Here is a 20,789-nt window from a genome sequence, read left to right on the forward strand (position 1 = left end):
AGTGCACTTTGATTTAACTTTATTTTGCCTTTATTCTGTTTTTTTTTTTTCTTTTAGTTTTGTTTTTTTTTTAATCAAAAGTCTCCAGGTACCCCAAAAACAACTGGGCAATGTTCTGCAACAATAATAACAACAGTGCTCAGAAGAGGCAAAATGTCAATTAACAGGGTAAGAATGAAGCAATATAGAGGCAGCTTAAGACAGGAAAAACAGCCAAAGTTCTTAAATAAACTATGTGGACTTTTCATTGTCACTCACAATAAAAAAAAATGTTTCCATTTTATGTGTCTGAAAGGATCGTCTGATGTATTCGTCAGTGCTGAGAGCTGTGAGTGTTTCGTTTGACAATGTGACTGTAAGATGTTTCAGAGGGTGAACTGAGGAACACACCAGGTACTTGTCTGGTGGGTGCATCGGTCAGTACATGTCTCGAAGGCCCAGGTTTCCACGGTGAGCAGAGGAGCCATGAGCCACAGTGAGGCTGTAACAGTAGAGTAAATCCGTCAGCCACTGCTCCCTGGTTGCAGCTCGGGAGTACCTCTGAAACACACACACACACACACACACACACACACACACACACACACACACACACACACACACACACACACACACACACACACACAAAGAAATCATGAGAGATTAACACAGACATGACATATTACAAAAGCCTTAAAATGCAGCTATCAGTTACATGTTTTTGCTGTGTTTACCGTGAGCTGTTGTATGATCTCCTGCAGCAGAGCAGCATTGGCCAGCAGCTGGTTGTGGAGTGGCGCGTGCTGCAGCAGCATTGACAGGATCTGCCCGAGCTGTGGCAGCTCGTCCTCACTCAGATCCCCAACACGCAATAACTGCAGAACCATCCGCAGCAGGCGAGGAACGGTGCTCAATGCTAACACACAAGCACCCCAAATCGCCTCCCTGCAAATGAGCGACAAAGATGTTTTAACCCAAATTATTGTAAATCTTCATGACTTTTATCACAATGGCACATTGCTGCTATTAAGATCAAGATTTTATATCAACAAGAGATCTTTTTCAAACACATCAGCAAACGGTTGCAGCCATTCAACACACACCTTTTATGGTTGGTTTCGGCAGGTGCTTCCTGCTGCAGGGTGATGAGCAGAGCCAGCAGGCTGAGGCAGGACTGAGACAAGAAGCGCAGCACAGGTTCAATGGGCAGGACGGACAGGTCCAATAATCTGGACACCGCTCTCAGCAGGCCGGCCGCCATACTGTCAGGAACCACTCCTAACTTGGTCTGAGACACACACACACACACACACACACACACACACACACACACACACACACACACACACACACACACACAGCATATTCAGGATGCTTGTTTTTTTTCCACTGAGGGCAGAAAAGCAGTTGAAGGAATAAAGCATAGGAAATGGCACTAAATGATTACCAATCAATGAAAACAGTTTCTCACCAGATATTTGCAAATGCCATTTTGCAAGATGTCAAAGCACTGAGACTTGGAACCCAGAGTTTCCAGACAGTGGCACACCTCCTGTGAATGAAACAGGCACATTATTTAACCAAAAATAGCTTTTTCCCTTACTGAAATATTAATTCAAATATTATAGATTCCCTGTGTTTAGGAATCCTTAACTGCTATACTGCTTTCAAATAAAAAGGTGAAATTTTTATCTTAGCAATGCAACATGACAACTGGTAAATAAGATCGGTTTCCTAGTCTGATTTTTTCTTTTTTCTTTCTTTTAACCCTTTGCGGTGGACTATAAAAGGTTTGCATGGGAGAATATTTGTATGCAAATACAGTTTAAAATATAGTTTAAATTGTATTCTGTTTTACTGTATACAACAGCATGTAAGCCCATAACTAAGTTTAGGTTTCTGTCACACTGCTGCGGATAATGTTTATATAACTGATACATTGTCCAAGACCCCGTTTCCCATTTCCAAGAGCGTTTTAAAGGAAAACAAAGCAGGCAGTGAAAAGAAACCGCCCAAATGATATTATGAAGAGAAGATTAAGGAGCAAATTAAGGAAAAACTTCCGTCTAAAACCGCTTTAAGCTGCATTTATCAGAAAAACCACATTCCTGCTGTACATGAACAGAGCATTAGAGTATTTCTGCATTCCTGTCTGGATTAAGTTAAGGCTTCCCGGCTCATCATGCCTTTACCAATGACATGAGTCATTAACAACATCTTAAATTTTCTTTTCTTTTTTTTGCTGGGATGGAGACAAGATTGGTTTCAGGCCTAAGAAGCTACCACGCCACCAACTTTTTAAAAGTGAAAAATAAGGCTCAGCTTTTCCTCATTAACTTCAAATCCAAATCAAATTTCTCATTAGCTTTTATCAAATTGAGGTGTGTGTGTGCTGCAGTGCAGAACTGAGTGCGAGCCGGTGTGTGTCGGGACTGTGCACCTGTTGGCATTCTCCCCGTCATTAAAAACAATCCAACAGTCTCATTAGTTGAACCAGAGTTGACACAGTCCGTCCCTTAATGCCGCCACCCCCCTCGCCACCACATGTGCCCTCCCTCCTCCTTCCCGCCACTTGCCTGTGATTGACTCAGACAGGGAGATGAGAGAGGCAGGATCTGAGGCCTTAATTGAGGAGTTGAATTAGTGATTATAAGCCCCCCACTTGCTCACACACTCACACACACTTGCCCTAGGGCATAGTTACGTTAACGGTAATTTCTGTGCAGAAATGTCACACTCCCATCATGCCATGGGCTCTCATTAGCATTTGTGCATATCCGCTATGCCCGATAACCACGCATCTCCAACCTGCGCAACGCGATAAAGGTTCCCCTCTCAGCCGGAGTGCCACGATAAAGCTTCCACCCTCTGAGCTCTACATGAGAGACAGAGAGAGACCAGGGGGGACTGAAAGACCACGGCTGTGTCCAGAATATCAACACTTTTTAATTTTCAAAACAATGTCTTTTCTTCCTCACCTCCTAGTCTCCGTCCCTTCTAGACTCATTTTTAATGTTGTGTCCAAGTGTTGCTTAGTGGCAGTAGTTTCGTAAAAAAGTTACACTGTATGTGAGTTTGGCGTAATTGTAGGAAAGACTGTGCAGAGAACGCACCTCAACAATGTCCCAGTGGTGTGTGAACTGTTCCAGCGGGGTGGGGTAGAGACTGAGGGGTGAGAGAGGGGAGGAAGGCAGGGCACTCTCGTCGCCGGCCTCCTGCAGGGAGGCGAGCTTGTCGGACGAGAAGCCCGTCAGGGTGGAGAACAGGAAGCTGATGTAGTCCACGTCCTGCAGAGCCACTTCCTGGCTCCCAACTGACCAGCCACTCAGAGATGACCTGGAGAACATATACGTTATACAATTATTGATGCAAAATGTGCGTTTAACACAAAGCTGAAAAGTCACATCTTTCTGATGGTTTTACAACTTGTAATTCATGCAACTTTTGGACACACCACTTTATTTTTCAAATAATATACTTTTTCTTATATATTCCTTATCACATTTCTTAGGATAAATCGTGATGCTGCGTTTTCTGAGAGCATAATATTGTGTGTAAAAATGCACAGAAACACAGTTGTGAAAAATTCTTCCTTGTCCTGAGGGGAGGATAGATCTGTAACAGTGGGAAATATGTGTGAATAACAGTGTGTATTGTGAAGCCCAGGAGGCACATGGAGACAGTCTTCTCAATACTCCATGACGACGCTGCATTCCACCCTCCTAAAGAGCTCTTTGTATCATACCCATTACACACACATCCAATCCACTATGAACTCAGCACTCCCTCCACTAAAATTACATATATAACACTGCCCCACTGACACAGGCAAAAGGTCAGACACACAAATGCACGTAACCACACACACACTATAACAGTAGAAAGGTAGTCTGGGGGTGACTAATAGAACAAAAAAAAACGCTTTTATTGTCACCTCTAAGTTGAATATCAAATATAAAAGACATCCACACCAGCACCTGTCAACAGACAGGGAAGAAGCCAGATAAAATGTCAGGGATTCCTCTGTGAAAGCGCAACACTGCCATCTGATGGTAGCTGTCTGGAGTGCTTTCTGTGTGTCCAACACCATTGCCTGACAGGTTTAACTTTGTGATTCCAAAAGTAGGGGCCTTCATCTGCTGTTTAACAGGAATGTCTTCTTACACACATGGCAATAAATTGAGTTCATGTGCTCTCTTTAGGTCTATTGGGGGCTTCCAAGCTCACCTGAGATGTACAATACGAATCAGAGAGGCAGCGAGTCCAGCAGAGATTCGTCCAGCAGTGCAGCAGCAGCTCAGGTTGGCCAGAAGAGACTGGGACATCTTGGGTAGGAAGTAGAGTAACTGTACCATTCGCTGCTGGGACTCTGCTGGTAACAGCACCACAACTCCTTCCTGTGGATCTTCACACAGACACACACGAACACAGATGTAATCTTCAGATGTTATTACACATATTAGGCAGCACATGCACTACAGCCTCTGGGGAAATAACATAAAGCTCTATCAAGAAAATTACAGTGATACCACGAAAACCAGACAATGTCGGACTAGTAAAAAAGAGAAAGACAGACAGACATGCCAACTACAGTGAGGGCTCAGATAATGTGCGTGTGTGTGGTGTTCTGTCTGTCTCTGACGCACATGCTGATGTCAGAAGCCCTCAGACAAAAGGAGTCTTGTGATGGTGAATTGCTGGCTCTGCGGCAGTTTCTATCAGAACACTGACATCCCCTCCTCCTCTCTCCTCCCTCCTCTCCTGGCCCCCTCTGTCACACACCAGCCTAACTATCTGACCATCCTGTGAGCAGTGGATATGGACAGGCTTCAAGCACTTTCTTATTACTGCTTTCCACTTCTGGTTGCAGTTAAATTTCGCAATGTTGTCTGGGCTGCGAAACATGGAGTTATATCGCCTCCTAGGGAAACTAGAGTGTACCTTGTGTTAAAGATTTTTTCCTTTCGTAATCAGGCCATATTGTATCTGCATTCATGAAAAGGATTGTGTGCCTTTCAAAAATTTGAATACATTTATTTTTATTTCATTCAATGCTGGAGATAGTGAACACCTAAGTAGAAAGCTTGCTCTTACTGTATCTTCATTGAATTAAATGTTCCAAAATTAGAAGCTGGAACTGAGCAGTAATTGCGTTTGATGAGCCAGAAAAAAAGCAAGTAAACACAGAGCAGAAAATCGCTGCAGCACTGCTCTCTGTGGGTTGAAATTTGGAAACACGCTCCACCTCAGACTATAGCAATAATCAGGGTTTGCAAATCAGGTATTAACCAGCTGAAACCTGATGGACCACTGCTGACTGAGGTGTGGTCAGAGGCAAGACAGGTTTCAAACTACAAAGATATGTGCAATGGCAGTTCTCTGTCCTGTCTGAATTGGTAGTAATTTGATTTTCAAGGATGGCTGTGACAGATATGATGATGTCGAGGTGATGTCGCATCAACAGATGTTGTTGCCCAAACCTCTATGATCGATTTCTTTTTCGTTCTGTCTAATTGAGTGTGCGTACCATAGAGCTTGCAGGCTTGTGTCTGCAGACTGTTGAGCAGATCCTTGTTTCCCCGAGAAGCAGCAGCCTGGATGGACAGGATAAGTCGCGCAGAGAGTGCAGGGTTACGGTGGCCAAGCTGGGACAACTGCACGGGAAGAGAAGCCAACCACCGACACAGCACCTTACTCCTTCAGGGAGACAGAGGGAGGGATGATATACAGAAGTGTTGCAGATAAATTAGCTCGAGTAAGACGTCATTTCATGTTGACAGTACAACACATGGTCATCATAAATCCTTCCTGCTCTTGGCTGAATGAACAACAACAAGCTCTCTCATTGTTCTGTACTTAGAATTTTTCAACAGGAAAAAGCATGGTGGGTGTTCTGAAAATGTCAAATTTATCACAAACAACCCACCCAAATTAGTTTCTAGATGAATTCTATGTGATGAACAAGCAGTGCAGCTGCAGAATCATGCTGTATTTTATATCACAAATGGCTAGTATTAACAACTGTGAACAAGGTTTGTTTTGTTATCTTCTAAATATTCACTGATTCAGCTGGTACTATTTCTGTCTCAAATGATTCTTAAATCCTGTAGTGAAAACTGAGCTTGTGCCAAGTGGTCCGGCTGTGCTATTAAACTACTGTGCAAGGGTATTACGTTTTCTCCTACTTTTAGTACATACAAATCTCATTTAATATTCAAAATTATATAATATGAGGCTACTGTTGTGATTATGGCTAGATCAGGGCAGCTGTGGCTCAGGAGGTAGAGCGGGTTGTCCACTAATTAGAAGGTCGGTGGTTCGATCCACCCCTGATGACTGTTCCATCAGTGTATGAGTGTGATGTATGAATGTGTGGGTGAATGTGGCAAGCATTGTAAAGGGCTTTGAGTGGTCATTAAGACTAGAAAAGTGCTATATAAGTGCAAGTCCATTTACCATTAACCATCATTTAGATGTATACAAGAACTGTAAATCTTCAGTTTAAAGATTCCACGTGCTGAAAAACAGTGACTGAGGTTACCTGGCTATGTGTGTATGACCTTGCTCCTGCAGGTAGAGCTTGCTGTAGAAAGACAGCAGCAGAGATCGTGTCTGTAGAGTCAGGTGCTTCTGCTTATAGTAGATGTACACTGCTGCCAACAGGTCCTCTGTCACTGCTGCACAAATACATTCACACACATTGATTTAATATAAAAAATGACTGAACATTAAATATTTCTTCAAGTACAAGTACACTGTGCGTGCTTACTTTTGCTCCTCTGTGTGAGCACCATCTTCCACACAGTCCCAAGCAGCATGTGGAGCTGCCTGTAGCTCAGTTTCACTCCGCTGCTCAGAGTGTCTCGGACAAACGTCCTCAGTAGCGCCAGCCAGTCTCCATCTGCCTCTCGGATGAGTCCCTGCCTCTGGCTGAGGGACACCATGACCTGGCAAAGTGTGATGTTGAGTGCCAGAGGCTCCACAGTCAAACCTGGAACAGCTGCAGTTTGTTTACTCCTAAAGAGAGGACAGTAACACGAGATAATCACAGCTAGTTTAGATCTTCATATACAATAGTTAATGATCACAAATCAGGAATATCTTACCACAACTTTCTAATTATTTTTTACCACATCTCACATCATAAACATAACGATACATATATGTATCAACAGAAGGAGGATGAATATCTGCTTTACATTAAAACTGATATTCCTTACCTTTTGAGATCCACCTTTCTTTTATGTTTGGGTATGTCCTGAGCACCATAGGGAAAGTTTTTCATGAAGTGCTGCTTGAAATCTCCCAGGTATTCTTTACGGAACCATGCATCCTACACAAACACAAAGCACACTTTTAGCAAACCCTTTCTTGTCCAAAAAACACTGTTTGATATGTGTGCATTCCTCATCTCACCAGTGAATCCTGGTGCTCCTGCTGTGGTGCCAGTTTTCTCAGCAGCTGCAGAATAGACAACACCTGGAACATTACTGACATAGCATCTGGGGTGAGCAGGTGAGCGCCCTCAGTGCTGTTCCAGGAACAGTCACTAGCGCTGGCCTCGACCCAAACTTCCAGCAGAAGAGGTACCAGTGTAGCTGCAAAGCTCTGAACAGCCTCAGCTGAGTCCAGACTCTCACCCACTGTAGCCCCAGGATCCACCTCAGGTCTACACAGTGAGATGATAAAAGAAAATTATAATTAGTTATTAGTTAATACTTATTTTCATATAAATTCTGGTTGAGATTTTCATTTCGGGATGGTGACAGTAGTTTGTGGTATCATACCTGAGCCTAAAAGTGGAACGTGGAGTTGGTTTGGCCCCAGAATGCTCATACACCTTAACTCCAACCTTACTGTAGGTGAGCTCTTCCCAGTTGAGAAACAGAGGTGAAAGCCGTCCCTCTCCACTGGAACCAAACACTCCCTCAGTGGCGACAGACATGTCACCTTCCTCGACTGGTCTTTCCTCAACTACTGCCTGAAGAAAGCGCCCAAGCCTGAAACAAGTGGAACAAACCACAAGGTTGGCAGCCACAATTATGATTTTAGATTTTTTTTTTTGGGAATCTGTGTGCATGTGGCTTCCGTACCTGAGGAGCACAGATAGCCGCCACTGCTGGCTAGTCACAGCCCTGTTAAGACTGACTGACAATGCCCAGGTCCGCCCCTTGGCATCCTGGGACTTCTTGGCTCCTCCACTGCTTTGTCTGTGAGAGATCAACTCTAGGAAGTTAGTGAGGAGTACTGCAGGCCGCGCTGCTAGCAGGGCAGGGTAGTGTTCCAGCAACACATCAAGGTCCTTCATTGCATCCTCCTGGATGCCTGTCTCAATGTGGGTCATGGCACAAGACAGGTGGGCACTGAGGAGAGGGAAAAATGGGGCCACTCGTTCTGCAGGCACAGACTGTGCAATGAACCTGGAAGCAATTTTAGACAAAGTGTTATATGAGATAATAAACAAAAGCTGAGTGTTATTACCAGCTGCGACAGCATTTGGCTGGTATTGTTTTCATCTTGTGTGTCTCAGTGTGTGCATCATCATGGCATAATATGATCCTGGAGACACCTACTGTGGCAGGAACTACCCCAGAAGCAATTTTAAGTACTTTGTTGTTTTTAAATTGGTGTTTATAATATATGTGTGTCTGTCTGTGTGCATCTATCTGCGATTGCGTCACAATCAAAATAGATGCAGTCAGGAAAATTCAGAGGTGAGATGTGTTCTAATGTTTGTTATATTGCTGCATCGCTGTTGTTTCTCTAACCTGAGCACACGTGTAGCTGCCACACGAACGTTGCCATCCTTGTCTGTGAAAACAGCTGCAACTTCAGAGAGCAGCCGAGAGAGATGCTGCTCTAACAGAGATGGATTAAGGGACAGCAACTCTTTCAAACCCAACAAGGCACTATGTTTCACATTGGCATTGTAATGGTGGAGCTGAGACAGGAGGTCCTGGTGAAGTGCAGGGAAAGGGAAAGAAAGAACACAAATTGTAGAGTTAAAAAAGAAACAACTTTCAGAGAGGTATGTTTGTAGGACAAAGTGAAACAGAGAGAGGAAAGAGATAAGTGGCTCACATTGATTCCAAGCTGTCTGTGTGTGGTTGGGCCACTTGTGTCTCTCTTCAGCTGTTCAGATAGATGGATTCCCTTTGAGCGGAAATTAGTGTTGGTGGCATTATCAGCTTTGGGCTTCTTCTTCCCCACCTTTAACTTGACCTTCTGAAAGTCATCCTGTCTCTTCTTCTTCTTGGCCTTCATCTCTGCTGTCTACACTGCTGTCTGTTTTACCAGACACGAAGGTGAGATAATGACAGAAGAGTTTTCATCTCAGTTAAAAACATACTGACCGCTGCCATATGTTTGGACAGTAGTGCTGGGCTGCTGAAGCATTAAAACATGCATTTTGCATGACAAACTAAACACACTGCTATATTTTTGCTCTGAATAGTCATATAAGGGAAGCTAGTTAGCTAGCTTGTAGCTAACTATCTCGTACATTAGTTCAGCATCATGGATGAAAGCTCTTTTACTTACCACAATAAAAAGCCCTGGCATCAAATAATCAGCGGTGTGTGGAGCTAGACCCTAGACCCACCCTGCTAATAAATACCAATAAATATTAAAAGAAAATATTCTGTATACAATCTCGTGTTGGTGCAGTGGGTCCTCTAACAGTGTGTGTACATGTTTGCAAAGCCGAGATCTCGTCGCTCGGGTGTGCAGAGCACAACGGCGGCGGGGTTGTAAAACCTTTATGACTTGAGCTCCATAGAAACCAAAAAAACTAAAATAAAATAAATAAAAAAAAACGCCAACTTGAAACCAAACCGAATGAAATATAAAGGTTTCCCCCCAGGTGTCCTGGGAAATATCAACAACTTGGCCAGTTTAGTTTAGCAAAGTGTTGTGAACTCTGGCGTATAAAACGAACGCACCTTATAGTTGTCCGCACAAGTGCCTTAAGAAAAGCATCATTATCATTCCTTTCTAAAGCCCGACAGTACACCGTTTAATGTAACTAATTTTGGTTCCGTTTTATACAGGGAGTGTATTTAAATAACGTTTAAATCAAACTTTTTAAAATTTTTTTATATTACCTGTTTGAAAAGCGGAGAACTAGTCGGCCTTTTTTAAACTGGCGAAAGCGCCGCTGTCCACACTCCCGAAGCTGCTTTCGGTATTGTGTTTGTACATCCTAGTTAACACATCCTCCCGACCTTGTGCTGCCAAGAGTTTACAGTTTTTATTAAAATATCCCGGGTAAGTTAGGTAATATTATCTTTTTTTTTTTTTTGCTAGTGGAGATACTCACGTTATTAGGTGTTTGGACTTGCTTCGACATTTCTGACAGGTAGCGTAGTGTCAAAAAAGTCGTCTAAAGTTAAGCTCGGCTGGGCCTGAGACGAAACGAAACGCATGTAAAACAAACTGCTAACCCACTAATGACAGCGTGTTTGTGTCTTCACGTATAATGACTGGTGTGTGAACTATGTTTTTATTGTTGCACCGTCTTTGTCCCATAGAGGTGAAACTGAGGATATGGAGGCTCAGGCTTCAGCGAACCAGCCTCCACCAAAGAATGGGCCGCAGCAGACCCAACGGAGGAATCCCAGGGTAAATCTCACAGCGAGGCTGTACCAACACTGTATTAGACCATGCACTCTTAAAACATCACGAGTAATACATTAAAATCATATCACTTGTAATCCCTCACACGTGTGATGCTGGTCGCTCAAGAAGGAAACCTGTGATTTCTTTCCCATCTTTTCTTGTTATTTATATTGTTCACTGGCTGATGTGATGCCTGATGTGGAGCCAGGTGGCAGCAGTCCTTGGCAGGTGGACTTTGATGCCAGCCTTTGTGCTCTCAGGCTTGGTTGTATTTGCACTTTGGCTTTTGAAGGCCCAACTCAGTGGTCTGGGCCTTTCAATTGCAGCCTGTTAGCGCTGTTGTGTTTTAAAGGTATTTCTTGGCACCAACTCTTTGGCTGCAAGCATTTCTTTGTTGTTCTGAAACTGTATCACCACTCTTTAAACTTGACATTGAGCTTTATGTTTGATGTGGACTTGGTTCTCTGAACCAATATCTAATGGCATACTACTCAGTTTTTATTTCTGAGTTTTGTCATGCTCAAAACCAAAAAGACCCTATGTTTAGCAGGTCTCCTTGTTTGTATTAAAAGCAGTTACTTGCATTGTTGGATAATATGTAAATTGGCTGCGAAATAGTATCACTGCAGTGATTGATACACACCAATGAAATTCGAGGTAAAATACACAAGGGACTCTTAATTTCAGTTCAGATAATTTACATGTATGAGCTACATGCACCATTTGAATTCCCCTTGTGATTAGCAACTTGTTTCTGTCTACTGTCTCCACTCGTCTACTGCAAGAAAGGGTATGTTTGGGAGCGTATGGTCTTGTTCGACAGGTGCCCCCAGCCCTAGTAGTTGCCACGTCAAAATCTCCATATTTTTATAAAGCTTATGATTCAAAGTGACATCATTCTCCTCTTTGTTCTTCCCAAAAGGAGGGTGAATGTTATCTAAATAACAATATTATCTCATTGTTTGTGTTTGCTGATTTCATTTGTCAAACTTAGATTCAGGGCTCCCAAACACACCACACTGTGTCTAAGGCCACAGCACACAGTGGTAGACTTGGTGAAACGTTTCAGCTTCATTTTTTTGGGAGAATTACTGAGGTCTTGATCTCAGTTTTCTTAATTGTGACCACTGTAGATATGTTTGCACATTGAACTGTGTGTTTTCTCCTTCATTCAGTGTATCAACTATTTAGCTTTCTTCCCTATTAAACAAGTAATTAACTGTTGCTGTTCTACATTCTCATTTTATGAGAATTTAGACCAATCCAGACTACAACTTTTAAAAACCTATTATACACTTTTGTCTGTGACTGCCACTGCTTGATGCAGGGGTCATGGAGAATAAGGAAAATGATGGCTGTATGGCATTTATAGTGTGGCGGACATGGACGAGGAGTTCAGTCCTCTGCGCAGTGTCATCCTATCACTAATGCCTGTATGTGTCTCTCTCCTTCATGTGGGTTTATTCCCTTCTTTGACAGAGAAAGCAGCCGCAGCATTCTGCTGATATAGGTAAGTCCTGCACACACAGTCCTCCTGCCAGTGCTGAGAGTTGAAGCTTGAGATCTTGATTTCCCTGCTTCATGTCATGGGCGGTGGCATGTTCACCACTCTTAGAGACTCACACTCTCAGAGATGGGGATGTTGTGGTGCCATCCATGGTTATGGTCTTTGGAAATCAGTGTTTGCCACTGCAGAAATAATCTTGCAAAACATTTTCCACAAGTGTCCTATTGAGAAAATCCAATTTTCAACATTTAGGTGGTTTTAAAAATATACTGAACAATTTTAGAAATGTCAACCCATTCTCCTAAGGTGTTGCTACATTAAAGACCAGCACCATAAGCTCCATTAGTCCCTAGTGATTCACATGGTCTTAAAACTGCGGGACATATAGTAATGCAACCATACATCTGCAATGCTTGCTGATGAAGTTTTAATGCACTTTTTGTGCAGTGATGGTTGTGTTAACACTATATTTTCTCCATAAAACATTTTTAACACTGCTGGATGCAGCATTCCTTTTTTTATTCAGTTGCCTGTGCTACACTGGCTTGGGTGATAATGTGTTGTATTACATTATTCCTTAATCTGAGTAAACCTTACCTGCTTACCAAAGTATTTTAAATTATGCAGGTTTTTTTTTTTTTTTACCATATGTTTTTTTACCATATGTTCGCAGCTGGACTGCATCAGTGCAACACAGAAGTGATACATCTGTGGCTGAGCACATGAGAAGCAATGCAGCAGAGGAGCTGGTGTGCTGCAGCCCATTTCGGGCCTAAATGGGGCGGGGGGTTAGCTGAGAACTGCTGCTCCCCTTCTTCCCCCAGCCTACAAAAGCACACATGAGGAGTTTGGGTTTGTAATGGTGGCTCAATTAATAAAGACAGTAAAATATATTGGCCATCAGACACTGCTAGTAGTGTAAGAACACAACACACTTTCTATCTGCTTTGCAGAGACTATTCTGTTTACAGGTTTCTCCCCAGAAATTTATAACAGAAGTGGCTCGCTGAACTAGTTTGTTGGAGATGAACCTTGTTGTCTCACTTGTTTCTCAGTTGTAGACCATCATTTAGGCTTGCTTTGTGTTGTGTTTTCCCAGTGTTCACGAAAGGGACATCTATCCAGACCGTGCCCTGTCTCAGCAAACAGTTGAAGGGGGTCACAGAGTGTGTCATTGGTAAGCAGAAGGGCTATTTCCCTCACATCTACCTCATTTCCTTTCGTTCCTATATTGAAATGCATAATCAATAATCGTCACATCTGCAGGTCTTCAGTATGTGTGGGAGTACCGCAGCCCCAGTAAATCTGTCCCACCACATTACCAGTGCAAACTCTGTGCCGTGTACCGCATGCAGCATGATATGGTTGCTCATGTGAAAGGCTGGAAACACAGCTTCAGATACTTGGTGAGTATTGTTGGTTTCTTAGTTTGTGGCAAAGATGTGATATTGCAAAATTATTTGTGATATTTAAATTTTTTGTCTACCTTGTACACAGAAAAAGGTCCACCCTGACAAGGTCACCTGTGAAGAGGAAGAAGCCATCAAAGACCCTGCTGTAAGGAAGACCATTAAAGACATTGCTGCTGAGGTGGAGAAATCAGAGGGGAGGGGACAAATCAAGGTGAGTGTCAGACTCTTCTGTGTCAAAAAACATTCTGATACTGACGAGACTTTCTCTGCTATAATGATCAGTGGACATGTAATTTTGTGTCATGGCAGTGTTTTGGGATAGTCAGACCCAGAATAGCACTACATTTAAAAACAGAAGGGTTTTTTTGGATTGGGGATGTTGCAAAATGGTAATGGTGAGAAGATGAAATACAATCCAGGAGGTCCGTTTTAAAACTGAGAAGTTTAAGTGCAATGTCAATGAACTTTAAGCCTAAGCAAAAACATTAAACAAGCTTGATTTATACTTCTATGAGGCAGGAGTTCACAACTCCAATCAGCGCATTAATCTTTTTTTTTTATTGTTACATTGGGTGTTTTTGCCTTTATTTGATTGTACAGTGAGAGGCAGTCAGGGAGAGATAGTGAGGGTCCATGTGGTACGCGCTCCACCAGGTGAGCCACCGAGGCGCCCTGAGCATTAATCATTTCAGTTAATCAAGTCTGGCCTTCCTTAGGATTCAGGAAGTTAAAAAAATGTATATTCAATACCAAAGAACATCCATTTTTATATTTGAGATGTGTATTTACATATTTTGTACATCATGATTGCAGATTTGATATTTTTATGTTACTGTTGTTTTTAGGTTATCCTGAAGGAGCCCTGTGAAGTACCTGCTTTCAAAGGACTCCGTGAGTTACTCTGCTATGACTTACTTTAGTAATAGCAGATTTTCTGTTGGTTGCTTTTTTGAGTTGTGTATGTGTCTGTGTCCTTTCCTGTCTCACAGGTTCTGCTACTCCTAAGGTTATGCCTCCGCCACCTCCGGGGATGGGACTAAAGGGACCATCCTTTGGTAAGTATTTTTGAAATATTCTGGGTAATAGTGTGCATATAAGCCCTTATTCTAATATGTCGCATGTGAATTTGAATCTAATGAACACACCTCTCTTGCAGTTCCCAGGTTTTCTGACCCGAGGTTTCAAGGGGAGTTTCCTCCCCAGGTTGGTCTTCTCTCCGACTACCCAGTGGGAGAATATGGGGAGCCTGGTTTTGGAGGGTACTCGGCCAGGCAAGATTTCCCTGATCCTGGTATGGAACGGAGACCTTTCCCAGATGGTATGGGCCATCGCCCAGCTAGGAGTGGAGAAGGGTTTGGACCAGTTGGTGGAAGAGATGGATATGGAAGGAGTGGACTGCTGGAGGAGAACCCAGGTAGAGTGTATCCTGACCAGTACAGAGGCAGCCAAATGGGGAGTGGCTTAATGGACAGACCAATGGACAAGCCACTGGATAGGCCAGGCTTAATGGGAGCAGCTCCAGAAAGTAGCAACCTTCCTAATACACTGCTCACTTACCTGGTATGTGTCTCGTTTCTCACAATAGTTTCTTCCCCAACTTGAGAAAAGTGTTAGTTATGATGTTAACTTACTGTTATTTATGTTCAAACTTACAGCAACTTCACAAATATTTTTTTTTTTTAGGATACTTTCCGGATAGAGAATGAGAATGACGCACAGCTGGTGCTGAAGGTGACTCAGAAACTAACAGATGTGCTAATGGAGTACAGACTGAGAAGTGTATCAGCGGTATGTAAGAAAACCCCTGTGTTCTGAAATTTTTAATATTCTGTTTTAAATTCAAGAGCAGTCATTAGATCTGATCTAGCTGATCTAGCCTACCATGTTTTATTAGAATATTTTCTACATAGTATCAATCACTTTGAGTCTGACAATTTCAGCACCTGCTATTTAATATCTGAAAACAATATGAGCAAAACCATATTTGCATGTGTCTAGATTTTTCCTCTAGGAACTTGTGTGCATGTGCATTGTCTCCTACAAAATTTTCTGTCTTAATTTCTTCCTCAGGGCTCTAGTCTGAACAGCTTATCAATGAGCTCTTCAAGTTTCTCCTCAACACCTTCCAGGTTGTCAAGCAGTAGTGACCGATACTCAAGTAGTCTCTCAGGTAAACAACCATCAAGTGTTCACGTTCCTGTTGTTCATATTTTAAATAACTTTGAACTCAAAATGTGAGTAGAGCGTATTTCTTAACTATACCCTTTTTAATCCGTTTCTGGCATGTCTCTCTGTAGGTCCATCCAGGTACTCAGATGTTCCACCCAGGTATTATAAATGACAATCAGAAGATGACGTGACACCTCAGTCTTCTCAACTCTATGTTCTGTGTGCATCAGTTATGACATCCAAGAGTTAGAAAATTTGGTTTTTATGCTTTTAGGCAGGTTTTTTTTTCTGTTGCTACCTAGTAGTATTTTTGAAATGTTTTCTGACTATAGAATATGGTATGATTCATAAGTTGTAAAGTTTTACACAAAATGTGCATGTTTTGAGCAGCTTTAACTGATCATTTCAGTGTATGACAATTGTTCGTTTCCCATGGTCCAGTTCTATTAAAAGTCGTGTATAAAATGCTGTGTGTTTTGAAATGTGAAATCCATTCAATCAAAAGACTATTTCTTTCAACATGTTCTTCAGTTCCTGTGCTGCATAGACAAGAATGGGGGATGCTTCAGTAGGTTATGGACTTCCAGAAATGTTTGACGTAAGAAAACTCTCCTGCTGGAGGAAGTGTCAGTGGACTCCTGGGTGTATGGCTGAGGTTAATTCCCTCCTGTCCTTTGATATCTGCTGCAGTTTCAACATGAGTCCTGTTCCAACACTGGATGCAGAGATACAGCCATATACAACTACATCAGTGGGATTTTGCCCTTAAGTGCTCTTGGGTTAATGAATGAGCCATACAACAGTGTTTTAAATATTTATTTAAAAAATGAACAGAATATTCACAGAGAGAATATGAAGTCATTAACGGTTATAACAGAACATAATTACATTTAGTAAGTCAGCAGGTCGATGCAGTTAAACATCTTGGATGGAAAACAAACTTTTTCCAAGATAAAATGAAGATCTCAAAATGACGCTTTGGCCACGGTGTCTGCATTGGAGAATTAATGTTCAATTTCCCCACCGCTTCTTGCCAAGATGTCCTCCATCTGCTTCACATTTATGCGGGTAAGAAGTACTTCTGTCCCCAGGAAGTCCTGTCCATGGAGCCCATGAGCCAGAGCCGCATGCTTCTGTGACTTAAACTTAACCACAGCCTCACCAGTACTCCTGCCACCACTGTCACGGAGCAAGATGATATTATCCTCCTTCAGTTTGTATTTGTTGAAAAGATTTTTTATTTGACACTTCTGCACATTTCCAGGCATGTTTCTAACAAACAGGCACGCCTGAACAGCTGAGTCTGGGTTCATGTTTGGTTTCTCTTCTGATGTCCCAACTGGACCTGATTTCCTCTTTCCATTTGGTTTCTTCTTTGTGTCCATCTTCAGATGATGCTTAAGCCTAATGGGATGTGTTTTGGCCATCATGTCCCTCATCAGCTTCTTAGTGATTGATGATACCTTAATGGTGTCAGAGCCAACATGGCACCCACTGAGATTCATTGCATATTCATAGTCCTCAATGCAGTTAAAAATAAGAAAAGCTGTGTCTGTTCTGTTGCCTTCCTTGTCAAGCAAATGGAGTACATTTTTGTGTACAATGTTTGGACATCCAAACAATTCTTTTATTTCAGTCTTGGTCATCTTTTTGGGTAGATTACTGACCATGACAATGTACTCCATACTCGGTGAAAAGGTAGTTGCTGAGTCATACTCTGGTCTTGGCTTCTTTGGTGATTTACATGGTAATCGGTTGACAGATCGCCTCTTCATCCGCAGTGCAGAAGCAGATTTTTGTTTGTCGTTTGCAGTTTCCCTAAGAGGGTTTTTGTAGGGTTTCACACTCTCCTCATCACCAAGCGCACTTTCACATTCTTGCAGGGCACTGGTCCACATCTTCTCAGTTGCTCCACGTACCTCCACACAGCTGTTGCCCAGTGACTGTTGGTTGAAATGAAGAGCATCACATGCATCCTGCGTGTTTGCAAACTTCACAAGGCAGCAATGGCGAAGACCCAACTTCACATTCACTATGGCTTCCTGTACCGTCAACTCTCTGAAAAAATGGCAGATGTCTTCTTTTGTAGCTGAGGCTGGCAGACCAAAGAGCCTGACATAGCCAGGCTCTGAGTTCAGAGTTAGCTCTGGTGTCCTCACCACATCGGAAAATTCAACTGTGCTATCAGCCTTGGGGAAATCAACTCTTGGCCCTGCCTCATTGTTTTCTCTTTGATGGGATGACTGGAGTCCTTGAAGGACAGTACAAATCCCAAGAAGAAAGGCAGTATTGGAATCAAGTGAGTTCACAGCTGAAATGTGCAGATTTGCAGAAGACTTTTTGGGATAAGGAGGCTGTGGCAAATTTGCAGTGCGGGGATCAACTGGCCGTGCAGTAGTAGGTGATGGATTTGCATTATTGTGATCATGAGGCAATGCATTCAAAGATGGCAGATTTACATCTGGACTTGGCTGACTCTTGGCAGTCAGCTGGGTGGGGGAGGCTTTCTTCTTTTTTATCAGTGTCTTTAATTTGTGCTCCAGTTCTGCCATGCTGCTTATGTGTAAAGTCACCTTAGACCCTTTCAGGAAACTATCATTGTGCCGCATGGCAAGCCGAGCATCTCTTTCAGTGGTAAATGCAATAAAAGCTTCTCTGAGACTCCCCCCCACTATGTACACTCCACCATCAGGTATGTGAAAACTTTCAAAGAATTTCCTTATATCTTCTGTACTTGCTTTCACATCAAGGCCTTGTAATCGCAGGATTACTGTCATTTTGTCATATCAGGCCAGGTGGTTTCTGAAAATTGAGGAAAACATGAGGTAAAAAAAAAAGCAATAACAGCAGGGTTACATTTAGAATGAGGCTAAACAGGATATTCAGCTAGAAAAACGGCGTGCAGGAGGACTGAAAAGGAAAGAGGAAAAATAGAAAGAAAAGTTTTCTGTCTCAATAAAACACGTGCAAACACTCACCACAGCTGGCAAAAAAGTATAAATGGTGGGTTTTTTTATGCGAGCGGTGTTGTTGCTGTCGCACTGTCTCAAATTCGCTCTGATACATACAGAAAGTTTGGATCACATCTCGCTGCTCGCACTCTTCTTATTGTTCTCCGTCTTTATCTTCCCACGCTCAGAGTGCGCACTTTCCCTCCTTCTTTGTTCACTGGCTCTGGAATGTGATGGAGGTGCATTACCGCCCCCTGATGGACCGGAGTGTGAGCTACACGCAGGACATCTGTACGGTAACTCCTGTTCAATTTTTCTGGTTTCAACTGCATTTAATGTCGATCCCTTCAGTAATCAGCTCTGCACTAAAAACCTACACATGGAATCTACTGTATCCTATCTGTGCCAGCAAGGACATTCTGGTTTACATACATTTGTATTGCGCTGTCATTCGTCCACTGTCTTATCTATTAAAAACCTTTATACCCAACCCCTCATGTTTTCAGCAACAGTTGAATTTTTTTATCCCTCTCTACAAAAATGTGATTTTTCAACACAATAAACATAATGTAACCTTCAGATTAAACAAAAACATTATGAGAGAAAACAAAAAGTAAGGAAGAGAATCACCATAAAAAGCCAAAATTCTTCAGCCAACAAGAGCTAGATCCATGAGCCAAAAACTGACCACAATCCTCAGCCAAAAAAGGACTGTGGTTAAACAATTCAAAAAAATTGAGCAATGAATGGTGAATAGATTTTAAGCAGAGTAAAGGTTTTTTCCTTAGCCCTCTTACCCAGACAGTATGCTGGTCTCACAGCTTCTTCATGTACCCCTGGTCACAGTCAGTGATCCACACACATTGATGGAAAAAGTCCAACTGGCTTTGTAACACTTCTAATACACCGGTTTTGGTCTCTTCCATTCCTCTGAACTCATTTTCATTTAAATATTTGCATTTTAAAATCTTACTTACTTACTTGATATCATTAAAGTGCATGGTTCTCTCTCCCTGGAGGACTATGCAAATATACTACCCTCCTTTGTCAGGAAGTGAGTCAGATATAGCTGCAAGGCCATGGCAGATGGTTTCCTGCCAAAAGTCCCCTCTGACTCACATTCTGTGATGGCCTCAGATAACCCAAAATAAAATAAGCAGTTGTTTCATTACAAAGATGGAATTTTCTACAGACTGCACAGTTTAAAAATGCTCCTCTTCTAAAAAAAAAAGATTATTCACTTACCTCAAGAAAGATTATATATTCTGTTTAACTAACATTTTTGTAACTACATGAATATGCTTTTGCAACTTTTGCCTTTGCCGCAAAAGGGTACTCTATTTATATCTCCTCTCATCCTCCCAGTCATGTTCTCAAATATCTTACTTGAAGTCATCTTTTTATCTACTTTACATATCACTCTGCTCCAAGATGCCCATCTGTCGTGTTGCGTATCTGCTTTCTATTGTCATCATGACAAAGGGAGGCATAGTTTCTGGTCACAGGTGGAATTGTTGATAAATAGGGAGCACACAGCTATGTGGAAAGGTGTTCTCTGGTTGGATTTGTAATGCTTTAGGTGCAGTGATATCTAATCATGAATTCCCTGGCGTCGTTCCGCCATCTGCAGGGACTGTGTCATTTACCTCCTTTTTCACAGAAGACATTTTGACATGTCACAAGCCCTGGTGCAAATAATAAAATCAATGATGGCTGAATTCCACTTAGCTCTTTCAGTTTCAGAGTCATGGCATTGTGCATGCTGTCTCAATGTCACACTGTTATGGGACACAAACATTGTTTTTAGTCATAGCTCCCTGTGCTTTTCCTGCTATGACAAGTCAAAATGTATGCTGAAAAAGGCATATTGCTCTAAAGGATATAATATGCTTACTTTATATGCCTCCCAACAAAGACTGCTTAGGGTTTTAAAGCATTGAGCCATAGACCTACATGTTTGTATGTAAGTGCACATGAATTTGCAAGCACTGGTATCCTTATGGGAATTAGCGCACTAGGCACTGCACATCCACACAGGTGTTTTCACTTACTGTGGCTAATTAGACTTCTGCTCAGGTTGACCGTGGGGAGAGATATGCTGGAATTTATGTGAGGTCTGTGTTGAAGGAAACTGTGATATTCGTGTGACCAACA

At 42.3% G+C, this 20,789-nt stretch overlaps 3 protein-coding genes across 6 annotated transcripts; 1 reads left to right on the forward strand and 2 right to left on the reverse strand.

The window, feature by feature from the left end:
- Nucleotides 1–2: 2 nt before the first annotated feature.
- On the reverse strand, nt 3–9,849 carry tex10 (testis expressed 10). The gene is made up of 16 exons (XM_023400786.2): nt 9,520–9,849; nt 9,061–9,264; nt 8,748–8,935; nt 8,073–8,399; nt 7,767–7,979; nt 7,396–7,648; nt 7,200–7,312; nt 6,749–6,996; nt 6,521–6,656; nt 5,507–5,676; nt 4,207–4,384; nt 3,093–3,315; nt 1,451–1,531; nt 1,083–1,267; nt 714–924; nt 3–540 (listed from the first exon to the last, which is right to left on the reverse strand). Exons 2-16 carry the CDS (start codon nt 9,241–9,243, stop codon nt 418–420), a joined length of 2,832 nt encoding a protein of 943 aa, XP_023256554.1. The 5' UTR covers nt 9,244–9,264; nt 9,520–9,849; the 3' UTR covers nt 3–417.
- A 318-nt stretch (nt 9,850–10,167) lies between these two features.
- Nucleotides 10,168–16,149, forward strand: LOC111650823 (uncharacterized). 2 transcript variants are annotated; one of them, XM_087172472.1, is made up of 12 exons: nt 10,168–10,254; nt 10,509–10,599; nt 12,076–12,106; nt 13,203–13,280; nt 13,370–13,509; nt 13,601–13,726; nt 14,361–14,406; nt 14,505–14,570; nt 14,672–15,075; nt 15,199–15,303; nt 15,586–15,685; nt 15,813–16,149. In XM_087172472.1, the coding sequence occupies exons 2-12, from the start codon at nt 10,525–10,527 to the stop codon at nt 15,854–15,856; spliced, it is 1,215 nt and encodes a 404-aa protein (XP_087028598.1). In that variant the 5' UTR covers nt 10,168–10,254; nt 10,509–10,524; the 3' UTR covers nt 15,857–16,149. The 2 variants fall into 2 exon arrangements, with proteins under 2 accessions (XP_087028598.1, XP_023256517.1); XM_023400749.2 differs by having other exon boundaries at nt 10,174–10,245.
- A 337-nt stretch (nt 16,150–16,486) lies between these two features.
- On the reverse strand, nt 16,487–19,673 carry rbm12ba (RNA binding motif protein 12Ba). Of its 3 annotated transcripts, none has more exons than XM_087172471.1 (2): nt 19,617–19,673; nt 16,487–18,486 (listed from the first exon to the last, which is right to left on the reverse strand). In XM_087172471.1, exon 2 carries the CDS (start codon nt 18,459–18,461, stop codon nt 16,689–16,691), a length of 1,773 nt encoding a protein of 590 aa, XP_087028597.1. In that variant the 5' UTR covers nt 18,462–18,486; nt 19,617–19,673; the 3' UTR covers nt 16,487–16,688. The 3 variants fall into 3 exon arrangements, with proteins under 3 accessions (XP_087028597.1, XP_023256526.1, XP_023256525.1); XM_023400758.2 differs by lacking the exon at nt 19,617–19,673 and adding an exon at nt 19,433–19,608; XM_023400757.2 differs by lacking the exon at nt 19,617–19,673 and adding an exon at nt 18,663–19,421.
- Between the last annotated feature and the right edge of the window lie 1,116 nt (nt 19,674–20,789).

Source organism: Seriola lalandi, unplaced genomic scaffold, assembly GCF_002814215.2.
Source record: "Seriola lalandi dorsalis isolate HSWRI2012SDOR001 ecotype SW California unplaced genomic scaffold, Sedor1 jcf7180002052955, whole genome shotgun sequence".
In the NCBI taxonomy this organism is placed as follows: domain Eukaryota; kingdom Metazoa; phylum Chordata; class Actinopteri; order Carangiformes; family Carangidae; genus Seriola; species Seriola lalandi.